Below are 20,307 nucleotides of genomic sequence, written 5' to 3' on the forward strand. Positions count from 1 at the left end.
GTCTAGACAAAGTGCAAATTATAATCGCAAACCAGTCGAAAAGTGGTCGAAAAGCCCCTTTTTTGTATGGAGTTTTGACGGATTCGATTTTCGATTCGATCAAAAAGTGCGTTTTGTCTAGGGGGGCAGTACTCAAACCGGAAATGGACATTACCCTCATAATTTTTTTGAGTTTTCAGTCGATCGATCGTGGGTTCGATGATTTTTTATGGAAGGTTATTAAATTGTATGTAGAATATTTTCTACATAAAAAGTAGGGTTTTCGTTACAAATACACACACAAGAGGATAAATACTGGTCTGATTTTGTTGATTAGTTCTACCTTAACTTTATGTGAATGAAATAATTCAATTTTTTGAAATCAAGTGGTTATAAAAGCTGCTAAAAATAATTTAGGTAGATTTAAGAGCGTTGTCACATTTTTCATGCAGAAATCGAGAATTTGGCAGATTTCGAAATGATTTTAGTCATATAATTTATTGTTATAGCTTCTTTTGACTTAAATCATCGTAATTATCATACGTTTTTACGGAATGTCTATTGACAAAATCTCGTTCAAATTGGATTTTTGCCTACGAAAACAGCGAATTTCGAAAGCCCGATTTCCAGGTAACTCGCGAAGGCACAACTTTGAACTAATATTACAACAAATTTATTTCTAAGTAAGAAGATAGAATGTATTCATTAGTATAAGCATACCCTGAAGAAAAAAGTGTATTGAGAAAATTTTGATGTTTAATTCATTAAAATGCATTTTTATCATGTCTAAGATAGTCAAAATTCGAGAAAATTACTGCAAGAAAACAGGTCACATCTCATAATCTAAAAGTCATTTGGCAACATAAACTACTTTATACTTAAGAAGAAACATAGTACTATTATTGTGTGAAAAAGAAAAAATATCTATCTTCAATCTTCAAACGAAAAATTAATTTGAAAATACTATAAAATCGGGTGCATCAAATGGCATAAATCAGTCGTGCTTTGGCACTCGTAGACGCCGGGTCTATGTCAGTTGACTGCCCACTGACGTATATGCGTCACGCGTGATTTTTTCGTAAATTGTAGTATGATTGAGTACTTTTGATCCGCAAGTATTTTTAATTTATTTGTTTAGGTAAATCGGACTTGTAATTTCTTTCTTTTCAAACTTTTTATTATTTTACTTACAGAATATGGGTAGAATAGACAAAAGATATTATTATGGTATCTGTTTGGTCAGGAAAAAATAAATGACTAATAAAAATTTTAACAGGGTGTCAAAACATTAGTCTATGCTATTGTGTTTCTACCAACATAAAATATACTCTTCCTTACTAATAAAAGTTGAATAGCGTCTGTATGGTCACACAACGCTTCGTCATGTTTTTCCGAAAGTTCAATTACTGACGACTGAATGAAAGAAATTGGTGCGTAACTATTCATCTGATATTAAACGTTTAGTAATAAAGGGGTAGGTCAGGTAAATGGCAAATCCAACAGCGGTCACTCGATGACACTTAGACAAATAGTTTTATAAAACGTCAACTAAGTTGGTTGTAGATACTTATACAAATGAACGTATAAAATGAGTTTATTTTTAAAAGTATAGGTACAGGGTGGAAACGATAAGTGATTTCACTTGATTTTTAATTATACAAGATATCGAGAAACTGTTTACTTTTCCTGTAAGTGCTTCATGAGCTCTTTAAAACAATAACAATAAATAGGTCAAAGAATAAACTGGATCTATGCGAAAATTCAATGTTTCCGAAGAGATACTAATTAATAAATACTTACTAAATAAACAGATAAACGGGACGGCATTAAGGCACTCAGAATTCTCAGAAACCATTGATTTCGTGTTTGTTTGTAACTGTATTAAATGTATGAAAGCTGGAAATAAAGGTTTTTTGAATAGATTCAGTTCGTTCTTAAACATATTATTGATGCCATTTGCTAGGTCTCATGAAGCACTTTTTCAGTAAGTAACCATTTGTTCGACATTTTGTATACCTACTATAAGAAATATTCGAGTGAGATCACTTATCGATTATTTTCGTCATCCTTATTTGTATTAAATTTAATTAAAATACACTAAGGCTGAGATGCACCACCTAACTTTGACCCTAACTGACAATAACCGGTGTTTTATGTTAAACAGATTTTTGACATCCAAAATTTTGATGTCAATGTTAAAGTAAGACGGTGCAACACGGCCTAACAAATGTATCGTAGACAGTACTTTTTATTTTCTTTATAAATCTTTCTTTTCTTTGTAAAGCTATCTACAAGCTTTTATTTACTTTGACATCTGGAGTTGTAAAATCTTGCAACTTAAAATTTACTTACTTCCCGTTTTCCCATTGAGCTGAAATTTTGCATGTCTACACAGGCATGCAAAATTTCGTTTCATTTTGCACTAAATAATTTAATTTACACGTGTTTTCATGCGATGGCCAAGTCAATATATTTATGTAAAACGTTAATGATTTCCTGGACTGGACTTGGTATTACCTACATGGATCTCACAACTTTTTACCGTAGAACAACTGAGTAGTGAGACTTGGATTTTTGACAAGTATTGTTTTTGATGGGTTTGTATTACAGAACGCATGTGTACCTAATGGGATAACTGTTTAAAAACACGATTAGATAAATTTTGCTCTATAGATAAAAATCTTAAAGTTACCTCTGATTTTTTAGCATTATACGAGCGTGGTTTATAATAATAAATTCTATAAAATCACAATGATATCAGTATTTACCTCTTTGATTTCCTGACTTGTTTAGATTTACAAAAACTAAATATTTATTATTAACTTTTAGATAATAATGTGAATGGCGCTTACGATGTTTAGTTACGAGCTCTTTGATGGACACAGATATTATAGATAACGTTTAAAAAATGGCACGCTCGTTTTCATACATTTCATTCTATTTATACACCACTAAATTTTTATCACCGAAAAAATTTTAACAGGTTATGTAGAAACGTGTGGAATATAGAAAGCAAAAGAAAAAGAAATGGTTTTCATGAAGTTAATTTTTTTATTAAATTTTCGTTAGTCCGTATTTTACGCGTCACAGCTGGGTCACTCCGCTGCTCGCTAGAGTAGTCGTACGCGCTCGCACGTTGCATCGATCTGTCTGTCTCGCTCACGCCTCGACCACGCTTCCAGTGTTGTTATTACATACTTAGCTAACTTAGACCGTTTTTAATTCTAATAAGTGTTACATTATCGTACTTAAATAGTGCTAGCGACGCGTGTGTCAATAAATTACCGATTTTAGGAGGATATTTTGAGTCACTTTATTTTACTCTTTTTTTTGCACAAATGGGATCAGTATCAATAACTCATTACCCAGAATTTTTTTTTTCGGTGATTAAAATTTAGTGGTGTATAACCTATCCATATTTATGTGCGGAAACGTCACAAAATCAGAATAAATTTTAATTTTTCCATCCCGCATCATAAAAACTAAAAAGTCAAAAGTAAAATTTAAATAGTAAATATTTTTCATAAACAAGCTTTTGATGCTGTAAAAATAATAAAATAAAAAATAAATTCTTTCAAACCCATCAACTTATTACTTTAATCAATTAAAAGATTAAAAACTTGTCGCGGGATTTACTAGTGTAAAAAATACATTAATTACAAAACTTGATTTTGCTAAAAGTCTGATCTGAGAAAAAATCAAATAGGTAAATTATACATTATTTCTTTATTATTATGTATGTATGATGTACTGTCTTAGGTACGATACAACTACGGATTAAGATCGTTTAGTCGACGCAGCGTTGAAATTGTACAGATAAATGCAGTTTGCGCACTCACTACGCGACGTCAAGCAATAAAAACCTAAAATTCGAACGCCAACTTTTTGCTACAGCGCTCTTAAATAGAGAGAAAGAACTAAAGAAGGCAGAATTATTATGGCCATCTCTTAAGAGCGTTGTAGCAAAAAGTTGGCGTTCGAATTTTAGGTTTTTATTGCTTGACGTCGCGTAGTGAGTGCGCAAACTGCATTTATCTGTACAATTTCAACGCTTCGTCGACTAAACGATCTTAATCCGTAGTTGTATCGTACCTAAGACAGTACATCATACATAATAATAAAGAAATAATGTATAATTTACCTATTTGATTTTTTCTCAGATCAGACTTTTAGCAAAATCAAGTTACGTAATTAATGTATTTTTTACACTAGTAAATCCCGCGACAAGTTTTTAATCTTTAAATTGAGTAAAGTAATAAGTTGATGGGTTTGAAAGAATTTATGTTTTATTTGACAATATTTAATTTTTTAACAATAAGCGAAATTATTTGTGTGAGTACCTAAAACAAAACAAAAAAGACATCACAGATTTTTTACAGCATCAAAAGCTTGTTTATGAAAAATATTTACTATTTAAATTTTACTTTTTAGTTTTTATGATGCGGGATGGAAAAATTAAAATTTATTCTGATTTTGTGACGTTTCCGCACATACATATGGATAGGTTAAATAATAAATAAATAATAATAAATCTTTGACAATTTCACACAGCGCCAGCTAGCCCCAAAGTAAGCAACTTAATGCTTGTCTTATGGGTGCTAGCTTAACGGATATACTACTTATATACTTTTTTTTTAAATACATAAATATTATACATAGTCACACCCAGACCCGTCACAGAAATTAAAATTCATCATTTCAATTTCTGCCCGGCCGGGAATCGAACCGGGGACCTCTCGGCATAGTAGTCCGTTCTGAACCACTACACCAAACAGCCGACGAATAAATAGAATGAAATGTATGAAAACGAGCGTGCCATTTTTTAAACGTTATCTATAATATCTGTGTCCATCAAAGAGCTCGCAATTAAAAATCGTAAGCGCCATTCACATTATTATCTAAAAGTTAATATTAAATATTTAGTTTTTGTAAATCTAAACAAGTCAGGAACAAGTTTAAACACTCATTATGTTTAAATAATTTAAATTGAAATGTTTCTCAGGAAGTGAATTATTGTTAATTCTTATGAGAAATAAAGTTCTTAAACCGTAAACCGTCAGGAAATCAAAGAGGTAAATACTGATATCATTGTGATTTTATAGAATTTATTATTATAAACCACGGTCGTATAATGCTAAAAAATCAGAGGTAACTTTAAGATTTTTATCCATAGAGCAAAATTTATCTAATCGTGTTTTTAAACAGTTATCCCATTAGGTACACATGCGTTCTGTAATACAAACCCATCAAAAACAATACTTGTCAAAAAACCAAGTCTCACTACTCAGTTGTTCTACGGTAAAAAGTTGTGAGATCCATGTAATACCAAGTCCAGTCCAGGAAATCATTAACGTTTTACATAAATATATTGACTTGGCCATCGCATGAAAACACGTGTAAATTAAATTATTTAGTGCCAAATGAAACGAAATTTTGCATGCCTGTGTAGACATGCAAAATTTCAGCTCAATGGGAAAACGGGAAGTAAGTAAATTTTAAGCTGCAAGATTTTACAACTCCAGATGTCAAAGAAAATAAAAGCTTGTAGATAGCTTTACAAAGAAAATAAAGATTTATGAAGAAAATAAAAAGTACTGTCTACGATACATTTGTTAGGCCGTGTTGCACCGTCTTACTTTAACATTGACATCAAAATTTTGGATGTCAAAAAACACCGGTTATTGTCAGTTAGGGTCAAAGTTAGGTGGTGCATCTCAGCCTTAGTGTATTTTAATTAAATTTAATACAAATAAGGATGACGAAAATAATCGATAAGTGATCTCACTCGAATATTTCTTATAGTAGGTATACAAGATGTCGAACAAATGGTTACTTACTGAAAAAGTGCTTCATGAGACCAAAAGAACCTATATTTCCAGTTTTCATACATTTAATACAGTTACAAACAAACATGAAATCAATGGTTTCTGAGAATTTTGAGTGCCTTAATGCCGTCCCCTTTATCTGTTTATTTAGTATTTATTAATTAGTATCTCTTGATGATATTGTAGCAAGTTAAACCTAAAATCATGTTTTCCGTAAATAATTTAAATAAGAATGCAATTTACGAGTTTGTTGTTTGATTATTATATTATATATTACTCAATTAAAAATTTAAATTTAAAAAATTAACACTTCTAAAATGGTAGGTATGGCTGGCGGCATACATTTAGTATGAAATTCGGAAACATTGAATTTTCGCATAGATCCAGTTTATTCTTTGACCTATTTATTGTTATTGTTTTAAAGAGCTCATGAAGCACTTACAGAAACAGTAAACAGTTTCTCGATATCTTGTATAATTAAAAATCAAGTGAAATCACTTATCGTTTCCACCCTGTACCTATACTTTTAAAAATAAACTCATTTTATACGTTCATTTGTATAAGTATCTACAATACAAATACCTAACCAACTTAGTTGACGTTTTATAAAACTATTTGTCTAAGTGTCATCGAGCGACCGCTGGTGGATTTGCCATTTACCTGACCTACCCCTTTATTACTAAACGTTTAATGTCAGATGAATAGTTACGCACCAATTTCTTTCATTCAGTCGTCAGTAATTGAACTTTCGGAAAAACATATTGTGTGACCATACAGACGCTATTCAACTTTTATTAGTAAGGAAGAGTATATTTTATGTTGGTAAAAACACAATAGCATAGACTAATGTTTTGACACCCTGTTAAAATTTTTATTAGTCATTTATTTTTTCCTGACCAAACAGATACCATAATAATATCTTTTGTCTATTCTACCCATATTCTGTAAGTAAAATAATAAAAAGTTTGAAAAGAAAGAAATACAAGTCCGATTTACCTAAACAAATAAATTAAAAATACTTGCGGATCAAAAGTACTCAATCATACTACAATTTACGAAAAAATCACGCGTGACGCATATACGTCAGTGGGCAGTCAACTGACATAGACCCGGCGTCTACGAGTGCCAAAGCACGACTGATTTATGCCATTTGATGCACCCGATTTTATAGTATTTTCAAATTAATTTTTCATTTGAAGATTGAAGATAGATATTTTTTCTTTTTCACACAATAATAGTACTATGTTTCTTCTTAAGTATAAAGTAGTTTATGTTGCCAAATGACTTTTAGATTATGAGATGTGACCTGTTTTCTTGCAGTAATTTTCTCGAATTTTGACTATCTTAGACATGATAAAAATGCATTTTAATGAATTAAACATCAAAATTTTCTCAATACACTTTCTTCTTCAGGGTATGCTTATTCTAATGAATACATTCTATCTTCTTACTTAGAAATAAATTTGTTGTAATATTAGTTCAAAGTTGTGCCTTCGCGAGTTACCTGGAAATCGGGCTTTCGAAATTCGCTGTTTTCGTAGGCAAAAATCCAATTTGAACGAGATTTTTTCAATAGACATTCCGTAAAAACGTATGATAATTACGATGATATAAGTCAAAAGAAGCTATAACAATAAATTATATGACTAAAATCATTTCGAAATCTGCCAAATTCTCGATTTCTGCATGAAAAATGTGACAACGCTCTTAAGGTTGATAAAAGCATAATCCCTTTAGAGAATTGGCCGCGTGCTGAAAAATAGAATAACTGAGTGTACAGAGACAGTGTACTTGAACACCTGGCTGGGACCACGAAGAATGTAATGTGATTCGACGATGTCAACACAGTGCTGGTGACTCAAAGAGGAAAAAGAAGTACCTGCGTACCTAAGGTAAGTAATAATTTTTATCTTTACTATGCGCTATGTTTCATTTTTAAGTTCTACCTACTAATCGAAAAGAGTGCAAAATTCCAATAAATTGATAGATCTGTTAATGCAGCTGTGCATGCGTCCCTAATAGTGCATAAATTATTATATAGGGTATTCGTATTTGATTCGACATACTCGTAGGTACCTATGACACACAGAAGACAGGAAGACAGAAGACATCACTCTGTGTGTTGTTATCATGATTTCTCAAGATCATCATTATGGGCCATTTCAGACGTAGTAGGGTCCGTGTCGCACCCACTCTCTTGAAGGTTGGAGACTCTACACTCGAAGTTGTTGACAATTATGTATACCTGGGACAAACAGTCCAGTTAGGTAGGGCCAACTTCGAGAAAGAGGTCAATCGTCGAATCCAACTCGGCTGGGCAGCGTTCAGGAAGCTACGCTATATACTCACGTCCGAAATACCGCAGTGTCTCAAGACAAAAATCTTCGAGCAGTGTGTGTTGCCAGTGTTGATATATGGATCTGAAACGTTGTCGCTTACTATGGGCCTCATAAGAAGGCTCAAGGTCACCCAAAGGCCGAGTTTCCCTGCGTGATCGAATCAGAAATGAGGAGATCCGCAGGAGAACCAAAGTGACTGACATAGCTCGCAGAATTGCTAAAACCAAGTGGCAGTGGGCGGGGCACATAGCTCGTAGAGACGATGGCTGTCGGGGCAGAAAAGTTCTCGAGTGGCGACCACGGGCTGGAAGACGTAGCGTGGGCAGGCCTCCTACTAGGTGGACCGACGATCTCGTAAAGGTCGCGGGAAGAGCCTGGATGCGGGCAGCGCAGGACCGTGCATTGTGGAAAACCTTGGAGGAGGCCTTTGTCCAGCAGTGGACGTCATTTGGCTGAAACGAACGAACGAAGGGTACCTAAGCCTCTTAGGAGCGCCATAGAACTCCATGTCTTTCTGTATCTCTCTTAATTTGTACACAAATCTCTACATGCAGTACCAAACGAACAAATCTCCAACTTTTTTAAATAGACCCATTTTATTGATACCGATTCGCTGGCAACGGGTTCAGAAATAATAACGTCTATTTTAGAGTCTGTTGTGACGTAACGCAGTGGAATTCACACCACAGTCGCAGTTATTTTGGGTTGACGATATGGATTTTAAGACCTAGTACGTACCTATAACGATTTGTTTTCGTGGTTCAGAGTTAATTTTTCATCATTTCAGCTACAGGGCGGCCACTGCTGAACATAGGCCTCCCCCAATGGTTTCTCTTGACCGGTTAGTAGCGGTGACTTAGGCATTCCGTGGTCCCGATCTGGTGGTTTCCTTGATAGACTGCTCAACTGCTGCAGTTTTAAGTTTTATTTTTCTGGTGGAACTAAATCCGTGTGAAAGTGGTTCTGTCTGTTACCTACTCGAGTTTAAATCACTGAACCGATTTAGATGGGTATAGAGATAGTTTGTAATTTTGGGACAAAATCTGGTCAAAGTTATGATTTGTGTTCACTCTATTCTTGCTAGACTAATGCGGAAAAAGTAAACAATTTACGTGCTATCTTAAACTTAAGTTTATGCCAGTTAGTTTAAATACGAATAAAAAACCTCAAGAGTTATGCTAAGTAGTCCATCGGTAACTTTAACAAAATACCTAACTAAAATAGGTTCAGCAAACGATTGTATTTTTGTACGATTTTCGTATTTTATGAACAAGTTTTTCAGTCAATTTCAGTAATCCATCTTGAATAGTCGTAATATAATGATGGGCTTTGGGTTAATTGCTTGAAAAGTTTCTTAAAAACCCTTGTTTAACCTCAGCTATTATCACACGATAGAAGCAATAGAAGTAGGTATCACTGGGATATTAAAATAAAATGTTTCCTACATTAATAAGAGCGATCGAAATAAATTTGTTGTGACGCTGTCTCGTGACTATTATGTGAAAACGAGATTAGTATTGCGCAATGTTTTGTAAACTTGTATTTGATACAATCAAGTCTTAGATAAAGGAGTTGCCAGTTCGATTCCCACTTAGAACAACATCTTGTGTCATTAGTCCAAACATAGTATGTACTTGTTTTAGATTTTTGAGCCAATAAAAGTCAGCCTTCTATTTCAATTTCAGATTCTACTACACATCCCTAAACTTCTTACAAAACTAGAAACACAATATTTTTTGCGTTGTTCTTTTTTAATCAGGGTTCCGTAGCCAAATGGAAAAAAACGGAACCCTTATAGATTCGCCATATCTGTCTGTCTGTCTGTCCGTCCGTCCGTCTGTCCGTCCGTATGTCACAGCCATTTTTTTAAGAGCTATACTGTTGAAACTTGGTAGGTAGATGTATTCGGTGAACCGCATTAGGATTTTGATGCAAAAATAAAAAAACTAATAATAAATATTGGGGGCTCCCCATACTTAGAACTGAAACTCAAAAAATTTTTTTTCATCAAACACATACGTGTTCGGTATCTATGGATAGGTCTTCAAAAATGATATCGAGGTTTCTAAAACATTTTTTTTCTAAACCGAATAGTTTGCGTGACAGACGCTTCCAAAGTGGAAAAAAGTTGGTCCCCTCCCCCTCTAACTTCTAAAATAAGAAAATGAAAAAATCTAAAAAAAAACATATTATGTACATTACTATAAAAACTACCAACGAAAATTGTTTTGAACGAGATCTAGTAAGTAGTTTTTTTTAATACCTCGTAAATCGTAAACCGCTTATTACCGCGTAATCTTTCATACAAATAACTTAAATAAAAAATAATAATTTTAATTTCATAAATCAATGGTATGGAACCCTCGGTGCGCGAGTACTGTACTTATTGCGCAAGACAAGACAGGTGCACGTGCACCCAGGAATAAAAATACTTTATTGCAGTTTTGTAATAGCATTTTAATTTTATTACAATACTAGCTGTTCCTACCGCTTCGTTTGCCTTTCAGTCAAACTTTGAACTGCGTGGAAATTTCAGTATGTTAGATATTGTCTCAAATTGTAACTTGATTATTTACCATCCAGCAGCAATTAGATAAAATTGCCGGGAGAACAGATGATCTGAAGAAGTTACTATAAGACATTGGATAAAAAACGTGACATAATGCTTAGTGTAGCATTCAAAATTCAATTATTTTTTTCAAATCCAGTAGATGACTGAAATGATGATGATTTATCAGCCAGTGCTATACTGTTTAAATGCACAGCACTGATATAATACAACTTAGATCTTAGATCAAGATTATTTTATTTTGTTAATTAATTTGGCATTGACAATGTATCGACCTACTTCTGAAAAAGCTCTGAAAATACCGCCCCGACCTTCAGGTGAGCTGAAGGTGTGAATGTGTTTGTTCATACAGACGGACGAATTATTTTTATACATTTCCACATTCTTCACGGGTCGGCTGACTTCAGGAGATGTTTCATTTGAATTTGTAGATAGCGAACATACTTTAGACTTAGCTTTATCGAATTTAAAGAGTTTTGTGCGAATGTTCATCATCATCATCATCATCATTTCAGCCATAGGATGTCCACTGCTGAACATAGGCCTCCCCCAATGCTTTCCATGTTGATCGATTGGCAGCGGTCTGCGTCCAGCAGTGCGAATGTTATTTAATTTTATTTTGGGTTTAGATTTATTATCTACCTACTGATTCGCTAAACTATTGTGTACGTCTTAAACCTGTAGGAGTATAGTTGAAAGAGATTTGAAAATAACAAAGCACTGCGTCAAACGATGTGGTATCGTCGGACGAGACTTTAGTTGAAATGTTTGGTTGAATATAAATATTTTCATCGTCATCAGTGATTAGTTTTCGATGCGTAGTAAGCAAGACCTCTCTAAAAGTTTCAGCGAGTGGCCAATAGAGGATTTGGCGTACATTCCACACCCCTTAAAGGATGGAAAGGCATGACTTTTGCATTTTTGTCACATAAGTGCCTTTTATGCATTCACGAGAAGATTCAAGCAAGCCAAGGTGTTGAACATTGTTTAAAATGTCGATAAATACTACAATTTAGCAAGTGGAATTACACAATATCAATAAACGGTCTTAGTAACAAAACTAAAATACGTTTTTCTCATGACCCATTGAAACAGAACCGACAAAAATCTACGTAAAATTTAGTCTAGATCGGATCTGAGATATCCAAGAAAACAAGTGTTGGCATCACTGTTGTACGGAATTAGCGTCTGAGTAACGGCGCCCGCGCATAGCAAATTGGGATTATCTGCCCATCTGTCATAGGAACGAAACGCGCGGTTAAAATGTTGAATTTAAGTTTGGTGGTAACCCAGCGTGGGAAGGCCACCTGTCTGATGGACGGACGATCTGTTTTGTGAGGAACTATAATATTAAAAGGCGATTTTACATTGTGTGTCCCATCTGACAACCGAATCTAGGACCACCTTCGAACTCCTCCTATGTTCTTCTGATTAATATCGTTGTGGGTCCAATGACAGTTTAACTTTCCCCGGGGACAAAGTTGACCTTCACTGGTTGGGTTTTTATTGGCGGTCAAGCTGTAGATCCTGGCTACACAAGAGTTGTAGCGGCGGGAAAGAGAGGTGGGAATAGTACCGTTTTAACCGAATCTAGGACTTTTGAGTCAAGAGTACTAAGTCTCAGTCATCTCTACAACTAATGATCCCAAGTGCAGAATTTATATATTTGGATTTAAAGTATACACTGAGCTATTTATTCACAAACGTAGGTTAAGTATCAATTACGGGTACAAGACATTGGATTTATAATAATACATCATCATAATCATTTTGTTGGCCAATAGGACGTCTTATGTACATTGTATGTACATATGACTCCCCAATGATGTCCAGATTGACCGTTTGGTAGCAGTCTGCATCCTATATTTTTTTAAATAATTTAGATTCTATTTACACCATAACTACAACTTCAAAGTCTTGTTACATCTTCAATTTTCAAAAAGCAAAGCTATTAACTAAACACCTCGCGAGCTATCAGCGCTGTAGTCGGGAATCGAACACCTGCCCGCTTAACCTCTGTTTAAATATAGACAGACGAAAATACCCAGCCAATTAATACCTAACAACATAGAAATGCTGGTTGTCCGGGAATTATCCGGCCTCAAATGTTGCGGTTGGGAAAGTGATGAGATAATTTAATTAGGTAGTTTGTAAGTAGGCACCATTTTTATTTAGAGACTGATGAAGTTATTTAAAAATCAAATTAAAAAAATCCTTTTAAAGTCTTTTTCTTTTATATAAAAAAATTGTTAAAATTGTATCTGCAATGGTCAAATAAATAACTAAACTCATTCTTTGACATAATAAAATTTTAAAATTGTAGATAATTCAAATGTTTAACAATGTTTTTGGGGGTATGTAGTAATCAAACACTTAAGATGGTAGATTTAGAAGTCTGATGCCTGTTTTCACCTTCAATCCCTAGTTTTTAAGTGACCCCTATAAAAACAAAATACCTGTTATTTGTTACCATAGGGGTCACTTAAAATTTGGGGATTGATGGTGAAAACGGGCATAAGTTTACCTATTGGAATTACTGGAAAAGTACCGACGTGCTAAAATTGTAATCAGGTAAAATACTATTTTTTTTTCTGAATTTAACACTTTAGAGACATATCGAAACTAAGGTCAAAATCCACTAAACTGGAGACTAAGGCTGAGTTGCACCACCTAACTTTGACCGTAACTATAACGTTAACCGGTGGATTTTGTATGGAGTTTGACAGATTTTTGACGTTTGTCAAAGTTAAAATAAGATGGTGCAACTCAGCCTAAGTGCGTATCTTTAGACAAAAATCATGAGCTTATAACATAGCTAGCTACAATTAAAAACATAGCCTCCTTGGGTGGTCGAGTGAAGATTTATCCAGGTCGGATATTTATCGGACATTATTCGCATTGTACACTTGGCACTGCGATTCCGAACATTGTTTTTGAAGTTTATATTTTTAAATTGTAAACACGTTGTTATGTCTTTTAAATAAACGTTTTTAAGATTTTAGATAACAGTAAGTCTGAGTTGCACCACTTAACTTTAACGGTAACTATAACGATAACCGGTGCTTTTTGTACGGAGTTTGGCAGATTTTTGACGTTTGTTAAATTAAGATGGTGCAATCCAGCCTAAGGCTGAGTTGCACCACCTAACTTTGACCGTGACTATGACGATAACCGGTGTTTTTTGTATGGAGTTTAACATATTTTTGACGTTTGTCAATGTTAAAGTAAGATGGTGCAACCCAACCTAAGAGTACCTATAGCTAATACGTAGATTTGTAAAAAGGTATCTGTATAATTATGCGGTCACTGAACAATTTGTGATCCTATAATGAAATCATTCACACGATAACACCTAGAAGCGGGCAGCGCAGGACCGGTCGTTATGGAAATTCTTGGGGGAGGCCTTTGTCCAGCAGTGGACGTCATTTGGCTGAAACGGACGAAAGAGCGTACGATATTAATATCGTTGAACGATACCTCAACCACCTCTTTTCTGAATCCCCATTAAACGTTTGCATCACGGTATAACACGATCGTGTCAATTAATCATGCACTCCCGCGCATGCCAAATTGCCAAGTGACGTCGCCATTTTGTGATTAACGTTGTATGAAGAACATTTTCTCGATGTTGTTTTTCTCGATATATTTTTATCGATATAAAAGCAAATTGTTAACAGCACGAGTGATTTATTTTTGAATTTTATTTTTTAATGGTTCAAAGATTGTGGTAACTGTGGCGCTTTAATTTTTATTTGTCTCTATTTTGAAGCAGTATTGCCACTGACCAAGAGCGTAATCGGGTAGTCAACAGTGTAATTTTTATAAATAACTAGCGGCCGCCCGCGACTTAGTACGCGTGGATCCCGTTTTACCCCCTTTTCCCGAATGTTCTTTGCTATAAACCTCACGGAGCCCGAGACCTTTCCAACGAATGCAAAACCGTGGAAATCGGTTCGTGCGTTCTGGAGTTATAGCGTCAGGGAGGAAAACCCGACTTATTTTTATATAGTAGATAAAATAATAACTAGACAAAAGTAAAGTTTGAGTTTGCGATCAAGTAACATCAAAAGTTCAGGAAAGTTCTCGAGTGGCGACCACGGGCTGGAAGACGTAGCGTGGGTAGGCCTCCTACTAGGTGGACCGACGATCTGGTAAAGGTCGCGGGAAGAGCCTGGATGCGGGCAGCGCAGGACCGTTCATTGTGGAAAACCTTGGGGGAGGCCTTTGTCCAGCAGTGGACGTCATTTGGCTGAAACGAACGAACATCAAAAGTAAACATTTTTGAACTGGTTTAATCAATGACAGTCATTATAATGCTTAATTTTACGATAGTCACTACCGGGGGCGTAGCTCAGATGGTAGAGCGCTCGCTTAGCATGCGAGAGGTACCGGGATCGATACCCGGCGCCTCCAATCTTTTTGTACAATTTTGGAATTTTTCAAACACAAATACCGCAAATTATGAACGTTTCCTAAAATAATTGCGTGCTATTACAACAACATTTATTTCAATTACAGTTTGTATGCAGCATATTATTTTATTACACCCGGGCCGCGCCGTCGTTTATTAAATGAATCTAGCCTTGTGTCTATTTCATCAAATAATAATAATGGGTAAATGGAAATTATTGTGTAATCTCTACTTTAGGTAATATTATCAAAATCATTTTTTTTATTTTGAATCATCACTTTTATCCAATTATTTCCAAGTATTTTACCGCTTGAAGAAGATCTGAAAAGAAAAACTGAAATGAAACAACAAAAAATTTTACAGACTTTTACTCTTTTTTTAACTTTTCGTTAGTGTGACACAATAATGCACTTGATCTGTTTATCTTGACGTAAATTTAACCAACCAGGACAACTATTGGGACTAGGACCCCAACCAAAACGGCTGCTAAGGATGCAATCTTGTATTTGTGTTTCCTCGCATTGACGTTCATGTACGCTTCGAATCTTTGGAAGCCTTTGACGTCATAGTTCAATCGCTGGTACTCCTTCAACTGACTGACGAAGCCAGGGTTCGGGTTTATGAAGCGTCTCCGTTGTCTGACGTAGAAGTATGCTTGCTCGAACGTCAGGCTGTATTTTTCCATGAGATACGCGATAACAATCGTGGCGGACCGGGAGACCCCGAAGTGACAATGCACGAGGACGTTCCCTTTCTGGAGTCCTTCATCGATGAAGGCGTTGGCCATTGGGAAGTAGGACATGAGATTGGTCGAAGGAGTGTCGTCGGCCCGAATGAAGAGCGTACTGATGTTTGTATTAGCGAAAGTTGACTTCGGAAGCCGATGCGCCTCAACGGTGAGCACATGGGTGATGTTAAGGTGTCGTAGGACGCTCTGGTCGGCTGCTGCCCTTGCATTGCTGAGGTAGAGACCTGGGACGATCTGGCTGTAGCAGGACTGAGTGCAGAGGTCGACTTTATGGTACAAAGCCTTCCTAGACCAGTTCTTGAGGCCTGTGAATGCGATTACTGGGTTCGGAATGCTCAGGAAGGCGACAATGAACGCGCTTTTCACCATCACCATAAATAAACCTCTGACACTTATCATTATAATACTTTGCCGGTGCCTCACATTTTTATTTGTATTTTCTTTGCACTTGCTTGTAAATTTTGATGTGACGTTTATGATGGCTCTTTGACAGTTGTTTTGTTCTTCGCTCGTCTTTGATGAAGGTTGGGATGAATGAGGTCGGTTACGCTTTTTTTTTAGTTTATTTTAAGAGATTGTTTACTATTTAATTTAGGAGTGAGTTTCGATTGTTTTCTGTGTTTATTAATCAAGAGTTTTTCGTAGCTTTAAAGTTCCAATAATGCTGAATTATCTTTGAATTAAAATATTGTTCGTTCATTTCAGTCAAAAGCTAATATCCACTCACTGCTGGTAAAAGGCCTCCCCCAAGAATTTTCACTAGAATTAAAATGTGCAGTGCTAATTTATTCTCGTAACTTTTTTCTCCTAAAAATCATCCCTTTTCGCCATAATCTTAAACTTTGATTCGATAACTGTTTCCAGGAGATTGATTATGGCAGCTACGAGTAAATTCTTTGATTTTATAGACACTCAGGTAATCATGATATTTTGTTTAAAATAGCACTATGATTCATTACACAAAAATAGTGTCGCAAACGAGATTCGAACCTGTACTGGCACTGTAGTAGCCTCCTCGAAAATATTTAATGATTGAATGCTTAACGAATTTCTGTCTTATTTTCTCTTTTCCGAATTGCAATGGAAAATGTCCAGACTTACGCCCGTATTCACAAACGATGCTTGTTTAATTGAAGCACAAAATCGAACGCACAGCACACTCTGTGATTGGTTCGGTGTCGCCCTGTGCGTCCACGCGCACTGTGAGACCTCATAGTAATGTTTGTGAATAGTGTAACAGCCAACACCTGCAAGATCTCTAGACCCAAGCCGGCGGGTTGGTGAATGCGACCTACTTAGTATTTAGGTCGACGGCTGGAGGCGACATTGAATCTGCGTACGCGCATAGGTATATCTGGCTGTAGGGCTGGCGAGGTGAGGAATGCCTTGGGTGAGAGTAGAAAAATATTATGTGTATCATAGAAACAAAATAACTAGTCGCTATGTAAAGATACAGCAAAAACAACATAATTATCTTCTATAGGTTTTTTATTTTATTTTTCTTCAATACAGTCCAAGGATGTAGAGAATTATCTACTTACCTTCAGAACAGAATTCCTCCTCTCTTCAAAACAGAATTACTTCACTGTATTAAACGCGATTTAATTGATTATAAACCACATTTTATGGAGTAGATATGCCAAGAGCCAAGAACGAAAGTGTAATACTTAAATAAATAGTTTAAAATTAGGGTAAAGTCCAAAGTATCTTACTAAAGTTAACCGCTACAATAATTTCACCTGTTTCAGTATTATTACAGTAATTTCAGCCCTGCATTCGGGTAATAAGCATATGAATTTTATGTCACAATGTGAATTGCTATACTTAAATCATATGGAGTTATGTTCGTCATAAAATAGTCACATCGCACAGACAGACAATTATGATACTGAGAGATGTATGTGTATCAATATTATGACAGTGAGTTATGGTGTTAAACAAAATATACCTACTACAGTACGGCTAGCACGAAAAACTTTCGAGTTCAAATCGTTTGCGTACTCGAATCGCCATCAAAAGATTTAGTAAGAAAACTACAACAGCGCCCTTGTGAACGTGTCGTAAAGTGAACTTAGTATGAGATGTGGTTGCACGAAACTTAATTTGAGAATCAAAATTGTCACGTTATCGTTTAATTCGAAGATTGAGTATCGAATTTTATCGAATACGCAAACGATTCGAAGACGAAAGTTGTTCATGCTAGAGGTAGGTACAGAACATCCACTGTTGGACATAAATTAGGTTTCCCCCAATGACTTCCACTTTGGCCGATTTACTTACTTCATCATCGACATCATTTCAGCCATAGGACGTCCACTGCTGAACATAGGCCTCCCCCAATGATTTCCACGATGGCCGGTTGGTGGTGGCCTGCATCCACCGCCTTCCCGGTACCTTTATGAGGTCGCCGTTCCACCTTGTATGTGGACGTCCTACGCTGCGCTTTCTGGGACATGGCCTCCGCTCCAGAACCTTGCTGCCCCATCGGCCGTCAGTTCTGCGTACTATTTGCACTGCCCATTGCCACTTCAGCTTGCTAATCCGGTTTTTACTTATTTATAACATGTAAAACGATTTTTGTAACTTATTGCAACTTTTTACGTTATTATTACCACATTGATTACGAATTTCTAACACACTGAAACTAATTATTCATCATATTGACATATATCTGCCTAGCATTCTCCTAGATGTCTAATAACGGCCATCGAATATAAAGAACTTTTTGAACATTTCATTCATCTAGGTAACTACGTACTTAATCTAGAACCACAGCTCATCAGTAAGTGCTAAAACTTCTGTAAAGTATAAAGACCGCGTTTCTTGCCAAGCCACTCCATCAAGCTCACGTACACAATGCTAACCACACAATAAAATTGTCCGTCCACCGGGCAAATTATCATTTGTAACAGGTTAACTTGGCCAAAGTATCAATCATAATAATTTTCGTGTCGCCTTAACGTTATGAGTAGTTAGCAAGTGTCGTCGTCGTCGTCGTTTCAGCCAAATGACGTCCACTGCTGGACAAGTCTCCCCCAAGGTTTTCCACAATGAACGGTCCTGCGCTGCCCGCCTCCAGGCTCTTCCCGCGACCTTTACCAGATCGTCGGTCCACCTAGTAGGAGACCTACCCACGCTACGTCTTCCCAGCACGTGGTCGCCACTCGAGAACTTTCCTGCCCCAACGGCCATCGTCTCTACGAGCTTTGTGCCCCGCCCACTGCCACTTGATTTTAGCAATTCTGCGAGCTATGTCGGTTACTTTGGTTCACCTGCGGATCTCCTCATTTTTGATTCGATCACGCCCATAGCCCGCTCCATCGCCCATCGCAGTTAGCAAGTGTACACACACACACACACACACACTCACAACACTTTACACACAACACTCAACACATATCACCCAACACACAACTAAATTTACATATTTTGTTAGCTATTAATAAGAATAATAAATAGATTTTAATTATATACATACAGGGTGGAAACGTTAAGTGATCTCACTCGATTATTTCTAAACTATACAAGATATCGAAAAACTGATTACTGATTCTGAAAGTGCTTCACAAGCTCTTTCAAACGGTACCAATAATAGGTTACAGAATAAACTGGATCTATCCGAAAATTCGATGTTTCCAGCTTCCATACATTTAGTTAAACCACATAATATTAAAAACTTTACAAGATATTCAAAAACTGGTTACTGATCCTGAAAGTGCTTCACGAGCTCCATCCAACGATACCAATAATACGTCACAAAATAAACTGGATCCATCCGAAAATTCAATGTTTCCAGCTTCCATACATTTAGTACCGCCACAGTCATGGCACTCAAGTCTTGATAATATTAAAACAAATAAAGCCTAAAACAAATGTTTTCCGAGAATCATTTTAAATAAGAATGCTATTTACGAGATAATTCTAAGTGTTTATTATTTAATAAAAAAAATTATACTTCCGATATTGTTTGGCTGGCATACATTTAGTATGGAGGCTGAAAACATTTAATTTTCGGATAGATCCAGTTAATTCTGTAACCTATTATTGGTACCATTGGATAGACCTCATAAAGCACTTTCAGGATCAGTAACTAGATTTTCGATATCTTGTATAGTTTAGAAATAATCGAATGAGATCACTTATCGTTTCCACCCTGTATACCTACCTACATAATTACTTAAGATGTAATTTTACTTGTCATCCTTTAATAGAGACTAATATCATTATCATTAATGTAAGCTTTGTTACTATTATTATTATGTTTTAATCTTAATTTCTTATCGCAATAAATTGCCTGACTTGTGTGTTCTCAGACCCCAAAGTAAAGATCTTCTTGTAAAAACTAAAAGGCTCCTGCGACACAAGCTATGCTTAGTGCAGAAGCCGCTAGTCATAAGAATACTCTGTACATTGATTTAATGGCAATAAACATTTTA

At 35.8% G+C, this 20,307-nt stretch overlaps 1 protein-coding gene and 1 non-coding gene across 2 annotated transcripts; one reads left to right on the forward strand and one right to left on the reverse strand.

The window, feature by feature from the left end:
• The first annotated feature begins 15,052 nt into the window (after positions 1-15,052).
• Positions 15,053-15,125, forward strand: Trnaa-agc (transfer RNA alanine (anticodon AGC)). The gene has a single exon. It is a non-coding gene; the product is annotated as a tRNA-Ala (tRNA).
• A 253-nt stretch (positions 15,126-15,378) lies between these two features.
• LOC135084148 (dual specificity protein phosphatase MPK-4-like) lies at positions 15,379-16,373 on the reverse strand. The gene is made up of 2 exons (XM_063978893.1): positions 15,569-16,373; positions 15,379-15,444 (listed from the first exon to the last, which is right to left on the reverse strand). Exons 1-2 carry the CDS (start codon positions 16,268-16,270, stop codon positions 15,427-15,429), a joined length of 720 nt encoding a protein of 239 aa, XP_063834963.1. The 5' UTR covers positions 16,271-16,373; the 3' UTR covers positions 15,379-15,426.
• Positions 16,374-20,307: the final 3,934 nt, after the last annotated feature.

The sequence above is a fragment of the Ostrinia nubilalis genome, chromosome 25 (genome assembly GCF_963855985.1).
Source record: "Ostrinia nubilalis chromosome 25, ilOstNubi1.1, whole genome shotgun sequence".
Taxonomy (NCBI): Eukaryota; Metazoa; Arthropoda; class Insecta; order Lepidoptera; family Crambidae; genus Ostrinia; species Ostrinia nubilalis.

Excerpts from the sequence above, each read along its gene's own strand:
- LOC135084148 (XM_063978893.1), bottom strand. The coding sequence starts at position 16,270 with ATGATAAGTGTCAGAGGTTTATTTATGGTGATGGTGAAAAGCGCGTTC.